At 34.8% G+C, this 18,988-nt stretch overlaps 1 protein-coding gene across 5 annotated transcripts in view; it reads right to left on the bottom strand.

The window, feature by feature from the left end:
* The window catches only part of LOC18427107 (65-kDa microtubule-associated protein 1), a 32,404-nt gene extending 16,317 nt beyond the window's left edge, over nt 1-16,087 (bottom strand). Inside the window, exons 1-8 of one of the 5 annotated variants that reach the window (XR_016048886.1) lie at nt 15,645-16,058; nt 13,781-13,984; nt 12,876-13,124; nt 12,192-12,407; nt 10,680-10,843; nt 5,211-5,526; nt 4,180-4,331; nt 3,253-3,340 (exon numbers count right to left, since the gene is read on the bottom strand). Coding sequence is in view for 4 of the 5 variants with exons in the window: in XM_006836163.4 (XP_006836226.1) it covers nt 3,253-3,340; nt 4,180-4,331; nt 5,211-5,526; nt 12,192-12,407; nt 12,876-13,124; nt 13,781-13,984; nt 15,645-15,716 (1,297 nt within the window). In the remaining variant the exon portion in view is untranslated. Of the gene's footprint in view, nt 1-3,252; nt 3,341-4,179; nt 4,332-5,210; nt 5,527-6,028; nt 6,058-10,679; nt 10,844-12,191; nt 12,408-12,875; nt 13,125-13,780; nt 13,985-15,644 lie in introns of those variants that run through there. The other 4 variants (XM_006836163.4, XM_088857476.1, XM_088857486.1 and 1 more) reach the window with 4 other exon arrangements.
* Between the last annotated feature and the right edge of the window lie 2,901 nt (nt 16,088-18,988).

Here is an 18,988-nt window from a genome sequence, read left to right as displayed (position 1 = left end):
TAAACTAAACTGAGATTCCACCGATGTAGGATCAAGGGAAGACTCTAGTATCCCTTTTTCCCTCTTTAATATAGGTCACAAGTTCGAACCTTGAGTTTCAACCTATTTTGCATAATTAGCTAACACTTTTAAGTATCATATAATATATTAGTTGTAGGTTTTGTTCACATACATATTTTCCAATGGTGGTAGACTAAGTGAGGAATCCTCTTTTCGACTATGCCTCTCCCACTCCAATTGTTGTTTTTCTTTCTGTTACTTCGAAATTAGCTGCTTCAGCTTTAGCCACTCGAATTTCCGATATTCCTTTCTATTTCTCATTGAACGAATGGTATCTCCTTCTTGAAATCCTAGCTCATTGTTATTACTCAAACAAGCATGAAACGTACGCTTGCATATTCGTCCATAAGTCAAATGCGATATTTAATTATTGGAAATGGTATCCCTTATGGGCTCTTTCACAAGTTACCTTGAGCTTCAACTTAGTACTTATCTTGAACTTTTTATACAACAAAGAAGATGACCATGATTGTTATTACATTACATAAAGTCATGAACTACACTCAACGGATGCAAATTAAAATATTATATAATTATTAAATTTTCTTATGTCTTTATAAAGTTTAGCATTTCAATTCCCTTTAAATTGTTTATTACTTAATTACAATATAAACCATACTCAAAAGGAGTACAAAAAATTAATTTATTATCAAATGATTGGATTTCTTACATTTGTTAATAAAATTATGAATTTTAAAAAATTCATTAATTATCTAAAATATTATACGAGCTGCACTCTCAACCTAGAGAACCCTACTTAGGCGTACTTGAGGACCTCGATTTTTAACCAGATGAAGCTCAGACTGGTAGAACTTATCATTCCCTAGAAGTTCAGATCAAGTCCCCACCTTATTGGGATTTCAAACCCTAAATTTTGGGAAGTATGGACGGCAATCCCAAACCTAGGGACCTTCGAGCCTTTTACGATCCCTTGCTGCCAATCCTGTCTCGAAAACAGTCTTGATCTGATCCCAGTAACTACGATTGGAATTCATTGCATGCAAATCCAGGCAAACTGTGAGAACTAGAGTTCTGATTTATGGTACTACAAAAAAAAGAAAAAAAAAAGGAGTGAAACCATATTTGCATTAACTCTATACTAAGCTATAAGAAAATGCAGTACATGTGCAATGATAGAACTCCCCAAATAGTTGGGACAAGGCTCAGATGAAGATGGTGTATAATGACATGACTAACCCCCTACAACACACAAAGTACAAGAAATATTGCAAAATTCAACTCATAGCCTCAATTATGTTACATAATGGCATGTCACAATATGAAATACACTGTATAAAATTTTCAAAAGTTCAGATTTTTTCCAGATCTAATCAGTCCAGTTAAACCCAAAAACAATAAAATAGAAGAGATGGTGTAAATATAGACTTCGGGGGTCTATGTACTTTGATAACATCACACGCATACACACACACACACACCAGCTCAGTTGACTAGAAGGGAAATGACCCATACAGGGAAGATTCTCCCAAATTAAAGCCGTGTTTGCACATCTCTTTTTCTCTGGAAGGAATTAAAAGTTGAAAATGATTGGGTGGGCATACCAGCTTCGCACACCACTATTCTTGGACACAATAATAAGAATGGGACCCCATTTATAAGCAAAGAACCATGATAGCAGTGTTTTGCTGATAGCTACAAGTGAAACAATAGAAAAAATTTCATTTAAAGCCATTGGTAAGAATCCAGGATATTGCTCCATCTGTTTCTAACCAATTAAGAGTTTATATTTACATTACAGCCCATATAGTCATGCGGAGATAATGCTTAATGTAGGTACCAGGACATCCAAATGGAGTAGAAACCTCCATAAACAATTTAAATACATTTTTTAAAAGGAAAACTCCCATAAATAGATTATTTAGGTTTAGAGGATTTTCATGTACTTAATTGCATATAATAAGCTTTCCAAAATTAAGGCATGGTCACTTGAAAGAGAAAAATGCCAAAAAAAAATGAGAAGTTAAAAAGAATTTCTTTTTACAACTTTTGCGATTTTTGGGGGAAGCACAACCTGGTCAGGTTCCAAATCTACCAACAGTTGTATACAAAATAATGATCATGATCAAAAGAAGTAGCTTGGGAAAGGCTCCAGGCCCTGTAAACATACATACAGAACTAGTTCTTGCTTAATGACCTTTGGACATAAAGCTTGGAGCTAACAGTCTTTGCAGTAATTTAATATCCTCTGCCTGTCTGCCATTAACCTTGTCTTGCTTAACCGCAGTCGCCACTAAGAGAAATGTCAAATGACTCAAGAAAGAGCCACAAACCTCTCATGCTCATTTTGCTGGGGCTTATAACTATAACATGCACCCACGCAAGCAGCATGCACACACATGCACACCCACACAAACACACGCACATGAGCACGTGTGCACACACACACAGTGGGGGTGACAGACAAACACATGCACATGCACAGGCACACAAACGCACATACACCCACACGCACCCAGACGGGTGTGTGTATGTATACACTTGGTCGGTTCATCAAAATTTTCGTTTTCTTTTTCTAAATATTCCAAAATTGTGAAACTATCAGTAATATTTTCATGACACATTAAAATTATCAGGTGGGTTTCGTTTTTATTAGGTTGGAGGCTGAAGCAAAGCCTTTGGCCAAGGCAATGCGAATCTAACAAGACCGGTTCCAGGTTGTCATTCTTACATCAACTTACGTTCCAGTCAAAAACACAAAAACATTAAAGAGGCTAATCCTTTATAGATGTCAATTAGCATCAAATACCATTTATGTCATTCAAAAAATCTCTATATTAACCAAGAAACAGCACTGCCAATGAGGGCCAAGTTACCTGATTACGCTATGCATACTAAGAAACCAAAAAGAAGCATGATGCTCTATGCATATGTGAGTAGTGGGAATGTGCTCTATTGCTCCTGAGTATCTACCTAAAAAGGAAACTCCTGATGGGATAAAGATGCACTATAAACAAGATCCACTGAGCGATTCTATCAAAATAATTTGAAGGATGATCAGGAATGGAAGTGTCTTAGCAGATAGCCATCCTTTTACATTATGCCCGAGAAAATGTACTGGAATGCTAGCCAAAAAAAGACGATAATTAACGCTCTCTATGAATGTATAGGTTTTGGATCCAATGTTCAGTACTTCATCAATTTCCAGAAACAAAACATTAAAAGCACACTCACATGGAATTTTGCTAACCAGAATCCTCGCCTTCTCTGCACGTTTCAGATTCTTATGGGCTCCTCTACCAGCACTATAGCGATTTTGATCCTGTACATAACAAATGTCAAACTACCCCTCTATCAAATAAAGGGTAACACAGCCACTTGCAAATTAATTTTTGAAAATACATGAATTGTTATATACGAGTTGATATCGACTTCAGAAAATAAAAACTAAAGACTAAGAAAATGGAAACTCTTGTCATTAAAAAATGTAAAATAGCTCGAACAATTTCGGTCAGTTCGAATGAGGGCATAAAAAGCTCAACTTTGCCTATTTTTCCTATTGGCAGTTTTAGCACGTGGCCCCACTCCTATGCCACATACAAACAACCTACAAAAGTAGAATTCAAGCTCGTAAAATAGTGCAAATCTGACTGATATAAGGTCCATTGCAATAGAAGTGTTGAATCACATGTTGAGATGGCAATCAAGATGGAGCACTTTTACGGTTCCAAGTCCATTTTTTCAAGAATCTCGTTCTCGAGAGTAAAGAGGATAAATATAAAAAAAATTGGGTCCTTAGTCAACGAAAATATTAGATAAAATGAGGAGGTGCCAGACATTTTCATCCAATGGTGCCACCACAACAATTACTTCTCCCTCTCTTAAAGCAAAAGAAAATGCCAATTGTGAAAGCCAATATTAAGTCCAACTTTTTTTATATTTCTTTAAGACAGTTTTTGCGGTTTTTTTTCTAGAAGAAAACCCCTTATGACCATTACGATCAGTTTGAAGTGTCATTCACCTAATTGTTTAGGTAGGAGGCTATTTCAGCCCCCATAGAAAATCTCAATAATGAAATAACAAGGATACCCTTTCAAAAAAGAAAGGGATAGTTTTCTGAGATTCTAACAAAGAGTAACAGTTTCTGTCTGCCATGAATACCCTTTCATATTCCTCAAGCCAGTTCTCTTCCTCAATGGCAAATGACCATTTCTCCACCTTCTCCAAAATTTCCTTTCTGCTCTGGGCCTGCTCTTTAGCTTTTGCAATTTGATCATCCATGCCTGATAGCAGCTCAGAGAGATCTACACTCCCTGTAAATCCATATATAGAGAAGTTATCAAACTATTTACATCAGTAAGTCTTATTAGCGAGACAAAGATGCATTTGAAAATGCCAAGATTGATCACTCAAGGAATCATAATCATGAGAAAATGAATAGAATAAACCACATTAGTAAGTCTTATTAGCAAGACGAAGATGCATTTGAAAATGCCAAGATTAATTCAGTACAGAGAGGTTTAACTACATCACTCAAAGAATCATAATCATGAGAAAATGAATAGAATAAACGCAAAAATAGCACGAGAGCATGGAAAAAATAAACAGCGCTTATTGTTTTTACATGGAGGTTACAATCATTCATGTCCCTTATATTTCAAAATGGGTGGTTGTAGGAGTGTCATTGAATAGACACAAAGTTCCAAAAAAAAACATTCTCGGACTTCATGACTCACCCCAAACCATCCAATTTGACATCTAATGAGTGGAATGGTTGTGACCTCCATGTACAAAAGATAAATGGTCTCTTTGTAGACAATCTCATAAATAAATGGCTGCAGAAAATCACAAGTCCAATAGGAACAACACCATTGTGGAGAATTTTCTTTTTTGACGCATTGTTATAGAGAACGGGATCCACCATAGGATCACATGCTGTTCTAGGGATCTCATTTTCTGTCCATCACCATCCATCATTTCAATCAGCAGTAATGGCCCATGAGTATATTATAGTCCAAAGGATCATAGGATATTTTCCCATAGAAGACACTAGTTCAAAAGATAACTTTGAAAGCCTTTTAAAGTACAAGATACCAATAAACCAAGCTCGCAAACAAAGGATTGACAATTGAATTATCAAAAAGGGATCTCGAAAATTTTAAAGCAAGCTAAAAAGAGAGATTGAGACGAACCAGATTCAATCAAACTAATAAGAATCTGCCGTGCAGAATCACTATCTACATCCATATGAACCGCCAAATAAATTTCTTCAAGCTCATTTTGCTTCTTCAAAACGAGTTCCTTCATCTTACTAGCTTTTAGAGCATCCAGTCTCTCAACTCCAATCTCTGCTTGTTTAATGACATCCAAAGCGAGGCTTCCACGACCTGAGACCTTATCAACCGATGCAGATATCAAGCACGTCACATGGTCAAAAGGTTTTTGTTCTTCCACAGGTGTGTCCATGAGGTTCCATAACTCCACCATTGTACTCCCCATATCTTGTAGCTAAAATCAACAAAAAAAAAAAATAATGATTTCAGGATAGTCTTTGAATAAGCTCAGACATATTAATATATTGAGCATACATACTATTAACTATTTGACCAGGTGAATTCACTCTTTGTGCATCACACGCATTACCACAAATAAAAAGATTATAAATCATTCAGAAACTGAAGGGAAAGTTTGTCAATAAAACTAGAAAAATAATAAGGGGATGAAGGGGCATGAGAGAGAGAGAGAGAACGAGAGAACTTTTTCCTGTAAAACCTAAGAAAGGAGAGAATGAGAAGAGATTTAAGATGAGAAGAGAACTGGAAATCAAAATAAATGAAAGAAACATTTGGGAGAGATGCTTGAGAGATTTTAATGCTTTATCCCTGTCTTACAAATAAATAGCCTAATAAATCTCATTCTTTAATGAAAGAAGGTTGAAAAGATTTTCATTTAAAATGAAGATTGCGTGATAACTATCATTTATAACATATTGGGCTGCATCATCTGTTACCTTTTGATGCATGCTTATGCATTCACAGCCTACCAGCAGAATAGTAATTATGAATTGCAATACATCAACATTTCCTACCAGCAAAAGTTAGTTCATAATTAAAATACACACAAGCCCTATGAGGCTGTGTCAGATAAAGAAGAACTATATGAAACCGCAGCTATACAACTTGCTAGATTACAAGTATAGCCAGTGCAAGCAAGGGCAGTATGAAGAAACAAAACTTTTGCTTCTGACATATTTAAAAAGCAACAAGCCAACTACCACTATTGAATGCACAAATTATGCTGAAAACATCAGACATGAACATCCAAAAGTCGCTATGCAAGCCACTTAAAGATCATATCAAACAGAAAAAATTCCATTGAGATACACCAGATTAAGAGAACAAGTCAGCTCTAAACAAACAAAAAAGTTAACATCATCTCACACCCATTTTGAAAGGTCTGAACAAGATATCAATCATAACAATCAACGAGCAATGTCAAGTCTACTGGCTGGATCACAGAAAGACGATTATTGCTCCCTTGCCAAAAAAGAGCTATAATATGCATTCATTACCCTAGTTAATGGCCAAATCCAGTGTTTAGAAACTCACATCTAAACACTTATAAAAATAATAGATGAAATTATCCCTAGACATAAGTTTCCTATAGGAAAAGATAAGAGTCATAGATTGATAGATTATCTCTGAAAAACTCTTTTTTTTTAACGATAGCCAAAAAAAAAAAAAACCTCCAACCAGTTAATCAGAAACATGGTCTACGTCGCCAAAGCCTCCAACTGACACAAAAAGCTTTCACACAGGTTCACCTGTTAGCTGACCCATTTGAACCCAATTGATGCAGCCAAATCACAAGAAATAAGAAAGAAAATAGCAAGGAAAAGTGTATGAAGGTTAAGGAAGATTAATAGGAAACCATAAAAAAAATAACAAAGAAAATACATTAATAATGTTAACTACATTTATTGACTAAGAATTTGTTTGAGTGGCTTAAACTCTTGACTGAAAGCTTGTGAAGAAAAACGCAAGAATTATAACTGTGTGGGGGTATTTTGTCACAATAAAATTGCTAAGGGCAACTTCTCAAGAAATCGTATGAAATAAAAGGCCGCCAGTAGCGGAGTGTGGCAACAACAATAAAAAAGATGAGAGAAGCCTTACTACCAAAACAAAGGAGCATCCTGCCTAACACACCCTTAGATCGATGATCAAATTACTTGGAATAAAGTACGGTCAAACTTCGGTCAAATCTGCCTAACGATCCCATTCCACTATTCCAAATTTTAATCTAAGGTACTATAAATCTATCGCCGAAATTTCACCTCAAACCAACTTCGAATGATAAAGATATGAATCTGGCAAGTCAGGAAGCCAAACAAAATGCCCTTAAATAGCACTAAAATTACAAAGCAACACTGTAGAAGCTATATACTAATGGTCCGACATATTTACAAAAGGAAGGAATCATGGTGAAAAGCTCAAATCATAAATTCGAGCCCGATTCAATTTGGTTTGCCAAGAACTGGATCTGACAAGTTCAAAATTTTAAGGGGGACGGACACATTTTGCAAAGGGACCCACCGAATATAGATCCAAATACCCTATAATTATTATGGAAGGCAAGAAGTGTTATGAAAGGGCTAACTTCAAACTATGAACTTGATCCGAAGTCAAATGAATGAGATATGACCATTACAACTGTGTAAAACTCAATGAGGATATACACTATTTGGCTTACTTTTACAAAACAACCTTGAGAAATCAATGGCCAAAATGGCTAGAAATTTTGTGCGAAGAAGATGCAAATAAGAAAACCATATCCGCCAAATTCCAACCCGATCCAATGTCCAGAAGTACCTATTCTAATGTTCTCTTGGTCGGACCAAATGGACCACTAACATTTTTTTGAAACATATGGTCCATTCCAGCCGGCTACGGGAGTTACAGTAGCCACAAAAAAATTTGGCCAAATTGACGGGTCAATATCTCGCAGATGCCAAGACCAAATGGACTCAAATTTTGGTATGTCATTTCTCATTACATGGGCTTTCAAACGGTATACATATCAAGGGGGTTCCTCGATTGAATCATCTATTTCGAAGGGAAAAAAATAAGGGGGATCAAAGTCATCGCAAAAGTTGCAGCCCCTATGATCTCTGATCATTCCCTGATATCTCATGACACAAGTAGTATATTTTACTGAAACTTGGCAAGGAGATTCAAGATTCAGGCCTGCTCATTTCAATACACAGAAATTTGAATATAAAAGTAAAATTGAGGGAGAAATTGCTTGAAATTTTTGGCATCATATACTCCAAAAATGAATAGAAATAAAACGGCCATAACTCGGACAAACGACGATCTCTTTAACCGAAAATTGTGCCAAATGATGATCTCAAGGCCCTTCACATGAATTTGGTAGCTGATCATCAAGTGGAAATCAAACAAGGGTGCATTAAAGACCATGACGAAGCATAAAAAATCTTGCCAAAGATGGAAAGTCAATATTGAAAGGGTGCATAACTTGTCAAATTTAGTGCCATTTTTACTCAAATTTGTCACAAAATGATTATCACAGGATTTGTGGCAATTTCATGAAAGTAATTTGAGTTGAAACAGTGGAAAAACAGTCCAATTTGATGGGTTTTAGTGGTGGATGAAGTAGAAAGCCTCCCCAAGGGCAAATCATTGAAAATTCTAAAATTTAGGCGTCCTTAATTGTCATTTACAGCCCTGGCCCGAATTTATTTTTAATAATCCACCCCCCTTTGAGTCATGCTTTAGATTTTCTACCCACGCACTTTTAATATTCCACCTATATTTTCCCATGTCTATAAAATCCCTCTTAACCCTCATTTTTAAGGGTTGGACAATTGAGATTAGGAGCCAACCTAGAGAGAGAAAATATACCCAATTTACCAAATTACCCCTAAGCATCTCCCATACTACTCAAATTATCCGTACATCTATTTAAGATCCCCAAAATACCCTCCATTCCCCAAAAGAACCCAAAACTGACTAAGAACTTCTTACTATTAAGGCCTAACTCTTAGGAAGTTCAAAATCCAAGACAGCCCAATTCCCAAGAAAACCTAAAACTTCCAAACACCCCAAACTTCAAAACCTTTCACTTCTGGCCATAGTTAGCAAGTCAAGGGATAATAAAATATCGACAAACCAAAACATTGGCAACAAATCGATTTTATTTCAAAAAGTCGAAGGAAAAAATAGGGTCAACAATATGGATTGCAAAAAATTAAGGTAAGCTATAGAATCGTGAATATTTCGGATTTGGTTCAAAAAAATGTAGTGTAAAATCAGATATGGAAAGATGATAAAATATGGGATTATGATTTGCAACTACTGTATAGATATACTAAAGCCACTAAACAATAATTTTATAGCCTTACTAGTGCCATTAGAATAATACTTAATAATTTTTTGTTGAGACTTTAAATAAATCCAACAACAATGCTTACTTTGTTGTCACGTCACAAAATATATTGTAGATCTATTGCAAGCACAAAATGAACCAACAACAATATTAAATACAGTAACTAATTAGTAAATAACAAGAACTGTGAACCAAGGTATAAGATTATTTCTCAAAATAAAAAAAATCAAAAACCTCTCTCGATATAGGATTGCAGCGAACTAAAAAAAGCGCAAAGACCCAAATATGTAAAATAGTGGTCCATCCAAAATGCTATGTTGTATACACCAATAAATACAAAAATAAAAAATAAAATATGAAATTAATCAAACTTCTTTATGCATAAAAACAAAAACAAAATGCTCAAGAAAATTTGAATCTCGCACTGAATAGCTACCTAAACCTTTAGTATCATTGAATCTCTCTCTTGCTCATTACAAGGACACTATGGATTTAAAAAAAAAAAAAAAGAGATTTTCATTAGGTTGCTCTTCTTCTAATTTTGCCCATTATTTTAAGGTATACGATTGTTTTAATTATTATTATAATTAGGAATATATTGCTTACATGTTTTGTACACTTTTTTAAAGATAATTCATTGGTGAACTTTTTTATGGAATTTTTTGTTAAATAAAAAATCTTAATTTACTCCCACTGTTAATGTATTTATCTTTAAATCAAAATTCAATAATATTAAGTCAATGAAGAAATAAAGTTATAGGGAAGAAGTTTTTTTTTAAAGCTTTTTTGAAAAAAAGATAAAATATGGATTTAAATCAATTCCATTAAAAAGTCGTGATTTTTTTAAGATCTTTTAAAAAGATCGAAGTTCTAAACATACTTCAAAAAATAGGAAATTTTTTAAAAAATTTGTGTTTTAATCGAAGACTTGCTAACTATTTTGTAATGCGTGAGGGTCAGGAAAGTATTCAGTACATACTTTGTTTTCTTTGGGAAGCAAGGTTCCTCAGCTAGTTTGAGGGTTGCCCTCACCAGGTTCAATACCGTCACCCAGCCTAAAGAGCAGGGGCATCCCTGGTATTTTGTAAGCTGGAGGTCTAAGAAGTCGCCCATCTTAAAGAGCAGGGGCATCCCTGGTATTCTATAAACTAGAGGTCTAAGAGGGATGGCTATACTGGACTATGAAGCGAACCTCCTCACCTTGTGCTTATTCTATTATAAGCAATAAAAAGATTGTCGTTTTAATCGTGTACCTTTGGTTACCAATTTTTATCCGAGCTGTCGAGTCATTCAATGCACACACGAGCACCTTTTGAAGATACACAATGACTGCATTGGAGGTAGATGTTCCGGTAGGGGATGCTTTAAAGAATTGATCTCCAAAATTGAGGTACTTTCTTGCAACCCAAATACTAGTCTGTGAACAGTTATGATGAACATCAATGCGTCACAATAAGGCAGAAGAGTAGCCATTATTCACAAGGTCTCAGCTATGTTGCATGGACACGGGTACGTGTGCTAGTGTCTGAAACAAGTACAGTGTTGGATTTCTTATGCCATGAAGAAGTGTATTTGGCAACACAGCTATATTATGAAGAGGCAACAAAATCCAATAATGTTTTATTAGTATTCCATTTCATGATGAGGAGCAAGAGATAATCTATACAATATTTTACTAGTATTCCACATTAATTGGCTGAATTCATAATTTTCAAAGCTCACATGTGCCTACTCAAAACAAAAAAGAAGATCCAGCCTCTAAAATGATCTCACCGATGGTTAATAAACAAGAAGAGGAATCCAAAATAATCATGTCAGAACATGTGTCAATGCTTGTCCAACACAGGTATGGCAACCAAATAGAACAATCCATACAACAGAGGATTTTAGTGCGGAGGAGCATTTGACAGGATAAAAGAAGCCCAAAGCTCTAGGAATTTTTTATGCTACCAATAGGATGTTCATATCTAAGTAGCCATGAGAATCCAAATTCACAGGAGTGCAAGAAAGAAGGTAGCAAATTTTTCAGCAAAAGAAGTCGAACACAAGACTAGTTAATTTCTAATGTAGCATCTCACTCCCCATACGAAGTTCGTAAACCTCTTGTTTTACAATGCAATCCTTAGCAAGCCACACAAGTAGGATTGATGTAATGAAATGTGCAACCTTCAAAAGAGACAATAGTAGTTGACTATATTCACTAGTCCGGAAGGCATGTCACATTGCTCCAAGTTCATTAGATAACCTGATATGTGATGACACTATTGCATGCAATAATTGCAACAACATAAGTTTAACTAATTTGGTGCAGATCATATATTTATTCCCAACATCACACAAGTCATCCCCAATGATTACCACAACCATGCTAAATTTGTAGCAAGTCATAACACCAACCAAGATGCATTTCCTATAAAACATATGTTTTGCTGATTTTTTTAGTGACTTAAGTTGCTTTATAGTGACTTGAGTTACTTTATATTGGCAGAACTCCAATTCAACAGAGTCTTATGATGATAGTTGGTACAAGCGCATTAAGAGTGCGAAACTTCTAAGCCTGTATCAACTAAAATGTAAACATAATAGGGATCTTTGAAAGACTTGATAGCAAGGAAATTTGATATGAAAAACACAATAAAAAATGCTCAAGATTATCAAGAATATATTCTGTGGAATCAATCTGATGACAACAGATATAATCATGGTCATGCAATTGATAAAGACAAAAAAACAGAAAAAGCACTTTAAAAGCATATTAACATCACCTTTTGCAATCTTTGCTGCTTTTCTTGTTTAAGCGAATGCACACACCCGGCTAACCTGGCTAGGGTATCATTGCTAATGCTCTTCGGTTGACTGCTAGAGGAATCATCCAAGCTAGGGTGGACTTCAATAATAGTCTTTTGAAAGTCACAAGACATTACAGCTGATAGATCATGTACGAGATGAACATGATCACAAACCTTTTGCAGACGGAGTGCCTGCCAAGAAGGAAATTTGATTTCATTTCTTTGCAGACGCTACATTGATTTGCAAATAGATTGTTCAAACAAGTAGCCTAAATCAAATATTTTTTAAGGAAGGTAACATAGGTTTATCCGAACGGTACGGAAGACCACATAACATAGATTCATCATCATTCATGCCAAATTGTTGATGGTGACATAGAGAAAATGTGATCACCTGTGGGTCATGTACCATTCTGGCAAGTGTCACTCTCCTTCCATCACCATCCATCATTCCAATAAACAATGGTGACTCAATGGCCTATGGTATTCCAAAGCCAATTACACTAAAGTATATTCAATATCATAAGAGAGATTCAACTAATAAATAAGCTTGGTTAATTTTTGTGCATGTCCAGAATTTTATGATATGAATACTGAAGTATCGCGGCCACCTCCAGGAAAGTTAAAACTATACACCCAAAATTTGCAAATAATGACAACCTTTTCTTTCTGAAGCTCCTGGAGTTCTGATTTCAGTTCTCCCAGCCGCTTTAAACTTAAGTCCTGCTTATCCACTTGGGGAATTGTCACTGAATTGCTAAGCTGGACATTACCAGCTATCTCCCCACAAATCCGAACAATCTGCAACTGCACATCAGATAATTCCTTGACTCTTTCTTTCTTCTTATGCCTCAGGTCTTCCAAAGTTGGACTTATCGCTGACATTTTCTCTTTCAAGGTCCCCACAGGCTTCTCATACAATTAGAAAAAATAAAATTAGTCAAATGTAGAAAGTGGAACAGAATAATTTGCTGGTTTTAGAGATACAACTCTTTCCCACTAGTTTCTCTCGCAACAGAAACCCATAGAAAACCCATGAATGATTCTGCAAAGGCACTTTGCAGCTACCATATACAAAACAAAAGTACACCTGTGAAAGACAATAGGGAAACCACATCCCATGGGGTCATCACTATACAGTAAAGTGAGCAATGGTGATGAAATGAGAATAGTGCCCACAACGTGGGTGATGTTCTATTCTGGTGAGCGTCATTGTCCACCACCATATTGTCTACTCTTCTACAATGTACTTTCAAACAAATCACTGCATTCAGAGTGTAAACTAGATGGACAACCAGCAATTATGAAGACCCATTAGGGCATATTTGCTTGCATACTTGCTAATGTGCATCTAACTTATAAAACACGTTGACAAAATCACAAAAAGTTCAAGGATACATGTAGAACAATATGGAAGAATAAATTATAACTCCCATCACTGAGTTAAATACCTGTAGTAGTAGTCACGGTAATATAAGTAATGGTACCATAGAAGTAGTAGCCGAAGCAGCAGTAGAAGTAACAACAATGATTACAAGAAAGCAACAACAAAAATAACAACTCACACGTGTGAACAGTGAATGTTCTCCGAGAGCTGAAATAATGTCTGTGGCCTCAGCTTCTGCATCAGCCAGTGCTTGATGCAAACTCGCCTTATGCTTGCTCGCTTGATCAACTTTTCTCCTATACACATCCAAGCATTCTTGCTCCAGCTGGAGCAACATCTTATCCCTCTCATGGTCACCCTCTCCCAGTTCATCCCATATTCTCTACACCAATAGCATCATATCATCCAATTCCCATGAAGTTAATCAAATCTCTAAGACACGATAAATATGGCCCTAAAACTTAAAACGATGAAAAAAAAAATCAAAGGAGAAAGATAAATGAAATAATTAAGATCTACATAGAAACGAACAAAAACTCGATAAATAAATTTTGAAAATAAAAAAAGTTCAAAGATTTTAAAAAATCTGAGATCTGATTGGAGATAACAGTGAAGGAAAAGAGGATAAAATATGGAATCAACAGGCATGAAAGAAACTCCTCAATTCCTAGAGAGAAACAATCACAATCACAATGAAGATAATTCACAATAAGAATCACAAAGCTTCCAACATCAAACATCAAGAGTATCATTCGCATAAAGATAGATAGAGACCAAGTGTGTGTGTATGAATCGCCATGTCTTGAATATTCCATACAAGAAATAGGACTAAAATGATTAAAAATGTTCAAGAACAAATAAATTTTTGCCGTCATTAGACAAAAAGAAAGACGTAAACAAAAAAATCATAAAACCAAAAATATACAAGAATTCCAGGAGTCTGATTGGAAATGGTAATTGGTAAAACTGCATTTCTTGGAAAGAGAAAGAGAGACACAGAGAGAGGGAGCAAGGTGGAACTAACTATTACATTTGGAGGTGGACAAAGTTTAGTTAAGGTGTGAACCTTACACTTTTGAAGTAAGGGCACCTTAAAAATCCTCTAGAGGAGAGTGTTCCGATGTTGGAAACCCTCCAATTGATCACCTTGATCTCAAGATGTATGGATATGGAAAAAAAAAAAAAGAGTTTCGAGTTCTAAATATAATGCATCTTGTAACAAGTTATTTGGATCATCTATTTCAAGATTTTCAAGTGTTTATTGATATGCTCAATCTATACCATTTTTGGAATTTTAAATTTTATAGCTACGGATGAAAATAGATTTTCAATGCATCATAAAATTTATGACACAGGAACTACATCTCCGTGCAAAATTTAAAAGTGCACCTTACTTCTATAGTGTAAGAGGGTGCCCCATATAAACCTCACCCTTTTGTGATTCTTGGAGAGAGTAAGCCACAGTAAGAAGGTGGAAGAAACCATAAAATGCCGTGTGAGTGATAAGTAACATGCAAAACAAACCCAAATTTCAAAAAAAAAATGGAACGACAAATATCATCCTCTTTCTAAAACAAGAAGAAATTATATGTGCAGAAAACAAAAATCTAATTGTTTGATAGATAGAGGTGACCCAATTCAAGCCATAGCAAGGCCACGAATCTGATTGAAAAGGGAAGGAAAAATCCACAGTTTTGAGAGAGAGAGAGAGATGCAATTATGGCAATTTAGAGTAAAACCCACTCCATTAAATGTCAAGAAAAGCTAGATTTCATCCACATCGTAAACAAAGAGAGAGATAGAGAAAATAAGAGAATAAAAAATAAGAGGGAGAGAGAGAGGAAGAGGGAAAACCTGTGCAGTTACAGGCCTCAATTACATAATATAAATAAATAAAGTTGTGGAAGGTCGGGAAAACCCTTTCACATGGAAACAGAGAGACGGAGAAGTGGAGTAGAGAGAGAGGGGGAGAGAGAAAGAGACAGCAGCATCTAGAGAGAGAGAAAGTCCTGCGACCCTGGTTAGAGAGATGACAAAAGTACCTGCAATTCTTGGAGGAGAGAACCGCAAGTCGTCTCTGCAGGCACCGGGATCTGCGTCTGGAGCAGTGGCATGATCAAACCCTAAAAATTTTGCAGAAACATCTGATGAATCGAAATTAAATGCCTGATGAGAGAGAAAACGCAGTAGCAAAATCAGAGGAGAAGAGAAAATTGGTGAAAATTCGGTAAAGAGATAAAATGCCGATGGAGAGAGAGAGGAGGGGTTTCGAGAATGACAGAGAAGATGCAGTTGTGAAACGGAGAGAAAGAGTGATGGGAAAGTCCGACAGCGAAAATGGGTTAGAGAGAGAAAAGGGGGTTTTGGGGAAGAGAGGGAAAACGGGGGTAGAGAGAGAAAGGAAGGATTTTGGGGATGAGCGAGAAAATGCAGTCATTCTTTTAGCTGTCTGTTCAACTTCAAATAATGCGGTGGCGCCAAAACCAATAGGAAAGTGAAAAAGGGGGCATAAATTAGGGTTAATTTTGCAGCATAATTTGTGGGGGAATTTACTTCTTAGTAAATGTAATGACTGTAACTGACCAAAGATTTTAAAATATTTCCTAAACTAGCCCCAGCTTTGAAAATGGTTTGACAGGGCTATTGCAATAAGTAAAGCCGCACCAAACAACTTATCGAAAATTGTAATTCAAACCTCGGAAAACCTTTACATTGATGGGTGCGGTTGGCATGCATCCGTAGCCATACAGGTAAGGTGTACCATCAAATTTTATAATGGTATATAATTTTGATATAAAATATTCTTATGATTATCTCAAAAACTTTTTTTATATCTAATTTTAAATTTTAAAATATAAAAAATAGTTAAAATCAAGTAGATCTATAAACATACGAAAATCTTGAAAATTGACAGTATAGATAATATGTTGTAAAATGTACTATTTATGATACTTAAATTTTTTTTTTTTTTTCATGGTGATACATCTCGATGTTGAGATGATTAATCAAAGGGGTTTTCAACATTAAAACCACCTTTTCCAATAGATTTTTGACGTGCATCCATAGTTCTACATTATAAAGTTGCATCCTTATATAAACTTTATCCATAGTTCTACATTATAAAGTTGCATCCTTATATAAACTTTTTCCTACGTTGATTATCTCAACTTGAACATTATAATTGTGAAAAAACTTAGTATTTTACAAATTATCTAGACTGTCTACACGTGTTTAAAGATCCATAATATCTATGCAATTTTTTTAGTTCTAAAATTTATTGTCAGTGTTGGAACTGATTTTAGAGCATCATCGAGATTTTTGTGCCCTAAAGTGCTATCCAAACGAGGATTTAAGGTGAGGCTTTATTTGGTTTTCATAGAGCCTAGGTGTTATAGAAACTTCAACCTTAGTTTTTTTTTTTTTTGTCTCTTTTAAAGTTGTTTTTAAAGTTATTGCAACGATATGCGCCTTTGTCGCCTCACTAGTTCACTAGTTAACCGCTAGAAGTTATCCTTTTTTCAGAATTTTGGTTTCGAGAAAGGAAAAGTTTACATAGAGCCTACCTCAAAAATTTCCCAATAAGAGGTTGTTTTGGTGCTCAAATATTTTTAAATTGATCATCAAGAAAATGGATTCTACGTTTTGGAAATAGCGCATATTGTAACATATTTTTGGACAATCAATTTTCAAGATTTTCAAGTTATCATAAATCTGTTTGATCTGCACTATTTTTTAAGCTTAAATTTTATAATTAAAGATTAAAATATATTTTAATGCTATCATAAGGATTTTAAATATTGAAACCATATCTCTTGACACTATTTGAACGTGGGTTCTAATTTGATTGTTTAAAGCCTCAGCTCTATACAAACCACACCCTTTGGAGAATCTATCCTAAAAAGTAAAAACTAAATAAAATCCCAACAAATTAGATAACAAATTCTAATTTAAACAATATAAAACCAAAAAATAAATAATAAAATAAGTGGGAATTGAATGATCTAGATCTCTCAGTTCATGATAAATCCACCCAATTCTCTACTAGATCCATGCGAGTTTATGGGAATCCAACTGATTCTCGATTCCGACAAGAAACCATGTAGGTATCGACCGATTCTTGGTCCGGATTAAGGGTTACTAATCTAGATTGGCAAAGTTTGATATAATGCCCTTAATGATCAAAGTAAGGCGTATTTTTGCAACCTAATGTAAAATGCAGTTTTGTGTTGAAAACCTCTATGATGGCCTAAATATTTGTTTTCACCCTCGATTGTGAAATTCAAAGCTCAACAAATTGCACATATCATGCATATCTATATACATTTGAAAATATTAAAAATTTATAGTCCAACTAATGAGTTACAAAATCTATACTTGTAGGACTTGAAATCTATTTTTCTTTTTTATAGTCGTACATGCTGAGGTAAAAGATATAAATTAGACGGTTTTTAGTGGCAGGATTATCCTTTCCAATGGTTTTTTTGGGTATACCTTACTTATATAGTATAAAGTTGTGGCCATCTATGAGCTATTTCCTTTCTTAATCTTAATTTTTTAACTTTTAAATTTTCTATTAAATTTACAAAATAAAGCGTGCTCTCTCTCATGCACCATCTTTGTGCCTACGTAAGAATAAATGGGTGTGAGAATAATTATAAGGTAATTTAGTGTTTTAAAAAAATCACAAACAAATTGTTAAGTGGTAGAATTTTGATTCAAATCATAATTTATTATAGTATTATGTTATGGTATTTGAGAAATTTGTTTAAAATACTGTATGCAAAAATTTTCTTGAATAGGCCAAGTCATTGATGTGCTGAACTTTTTTGGACAATCATATGCCATTGTTTTGTAATACAAATATTTTTTAGTAAGAATATTTTTCTTCATGAAGAGGGGAACGTTTTTCATCAATAATAGAGGTAGGATAAATATTTTTATTAGAGAGTAGTGACATTTATTAATGGTTAAGAAGTAATTATTGCTCCATTTGGGTGATGTACAATGATAACATCATCTTCTATAGTTAATAAATGTTATTCTTTCTATCAAGAACTTCAATTTTTGCTAGTATTTCATGTCATCCTTCCAATAGGTATTGCATGGTGATCTGCATTATCCATTCACATAAACAAAAGCATTTATTAACAATAATGGACAATGACATCACCAATATGGTATGTGACATCACCCACAATATGCATTAATTGTTTATGACTACTAATTGAATCCCACTATTTTCTTATAAAAATATCCATTATACCCTTCTAAATGACCACCCTACTTAAAAAAATTTGTATTGCAATTCATGGGTATTTTAGTGTCAAAAAATGTTAAATATTTTAATGATCTACACCACAAGAGGTGTAGCCTAACAAAACCCATA

The sequence above is a fragment of the Amborella trichopoda genome, chromosome 1, assembly GCF_054954075.1.
Source record: "Amborella trichopoda isolate Santa Cruz 75 chromosome 1, AtrichopodaSantaCruz75HAP2 v2.0, whole genome shotgun sequence".
NCBI classification, from domain to species: Eukaryota; Viridiplantae; Streptophyta; class Magnoliopsida; order Amborellales; family Amborellaceae; genus Amborella; species Amborella trichopoda.
This window is presented reverse-complemented; position numbering and strand designations above follow the sequence as displayed.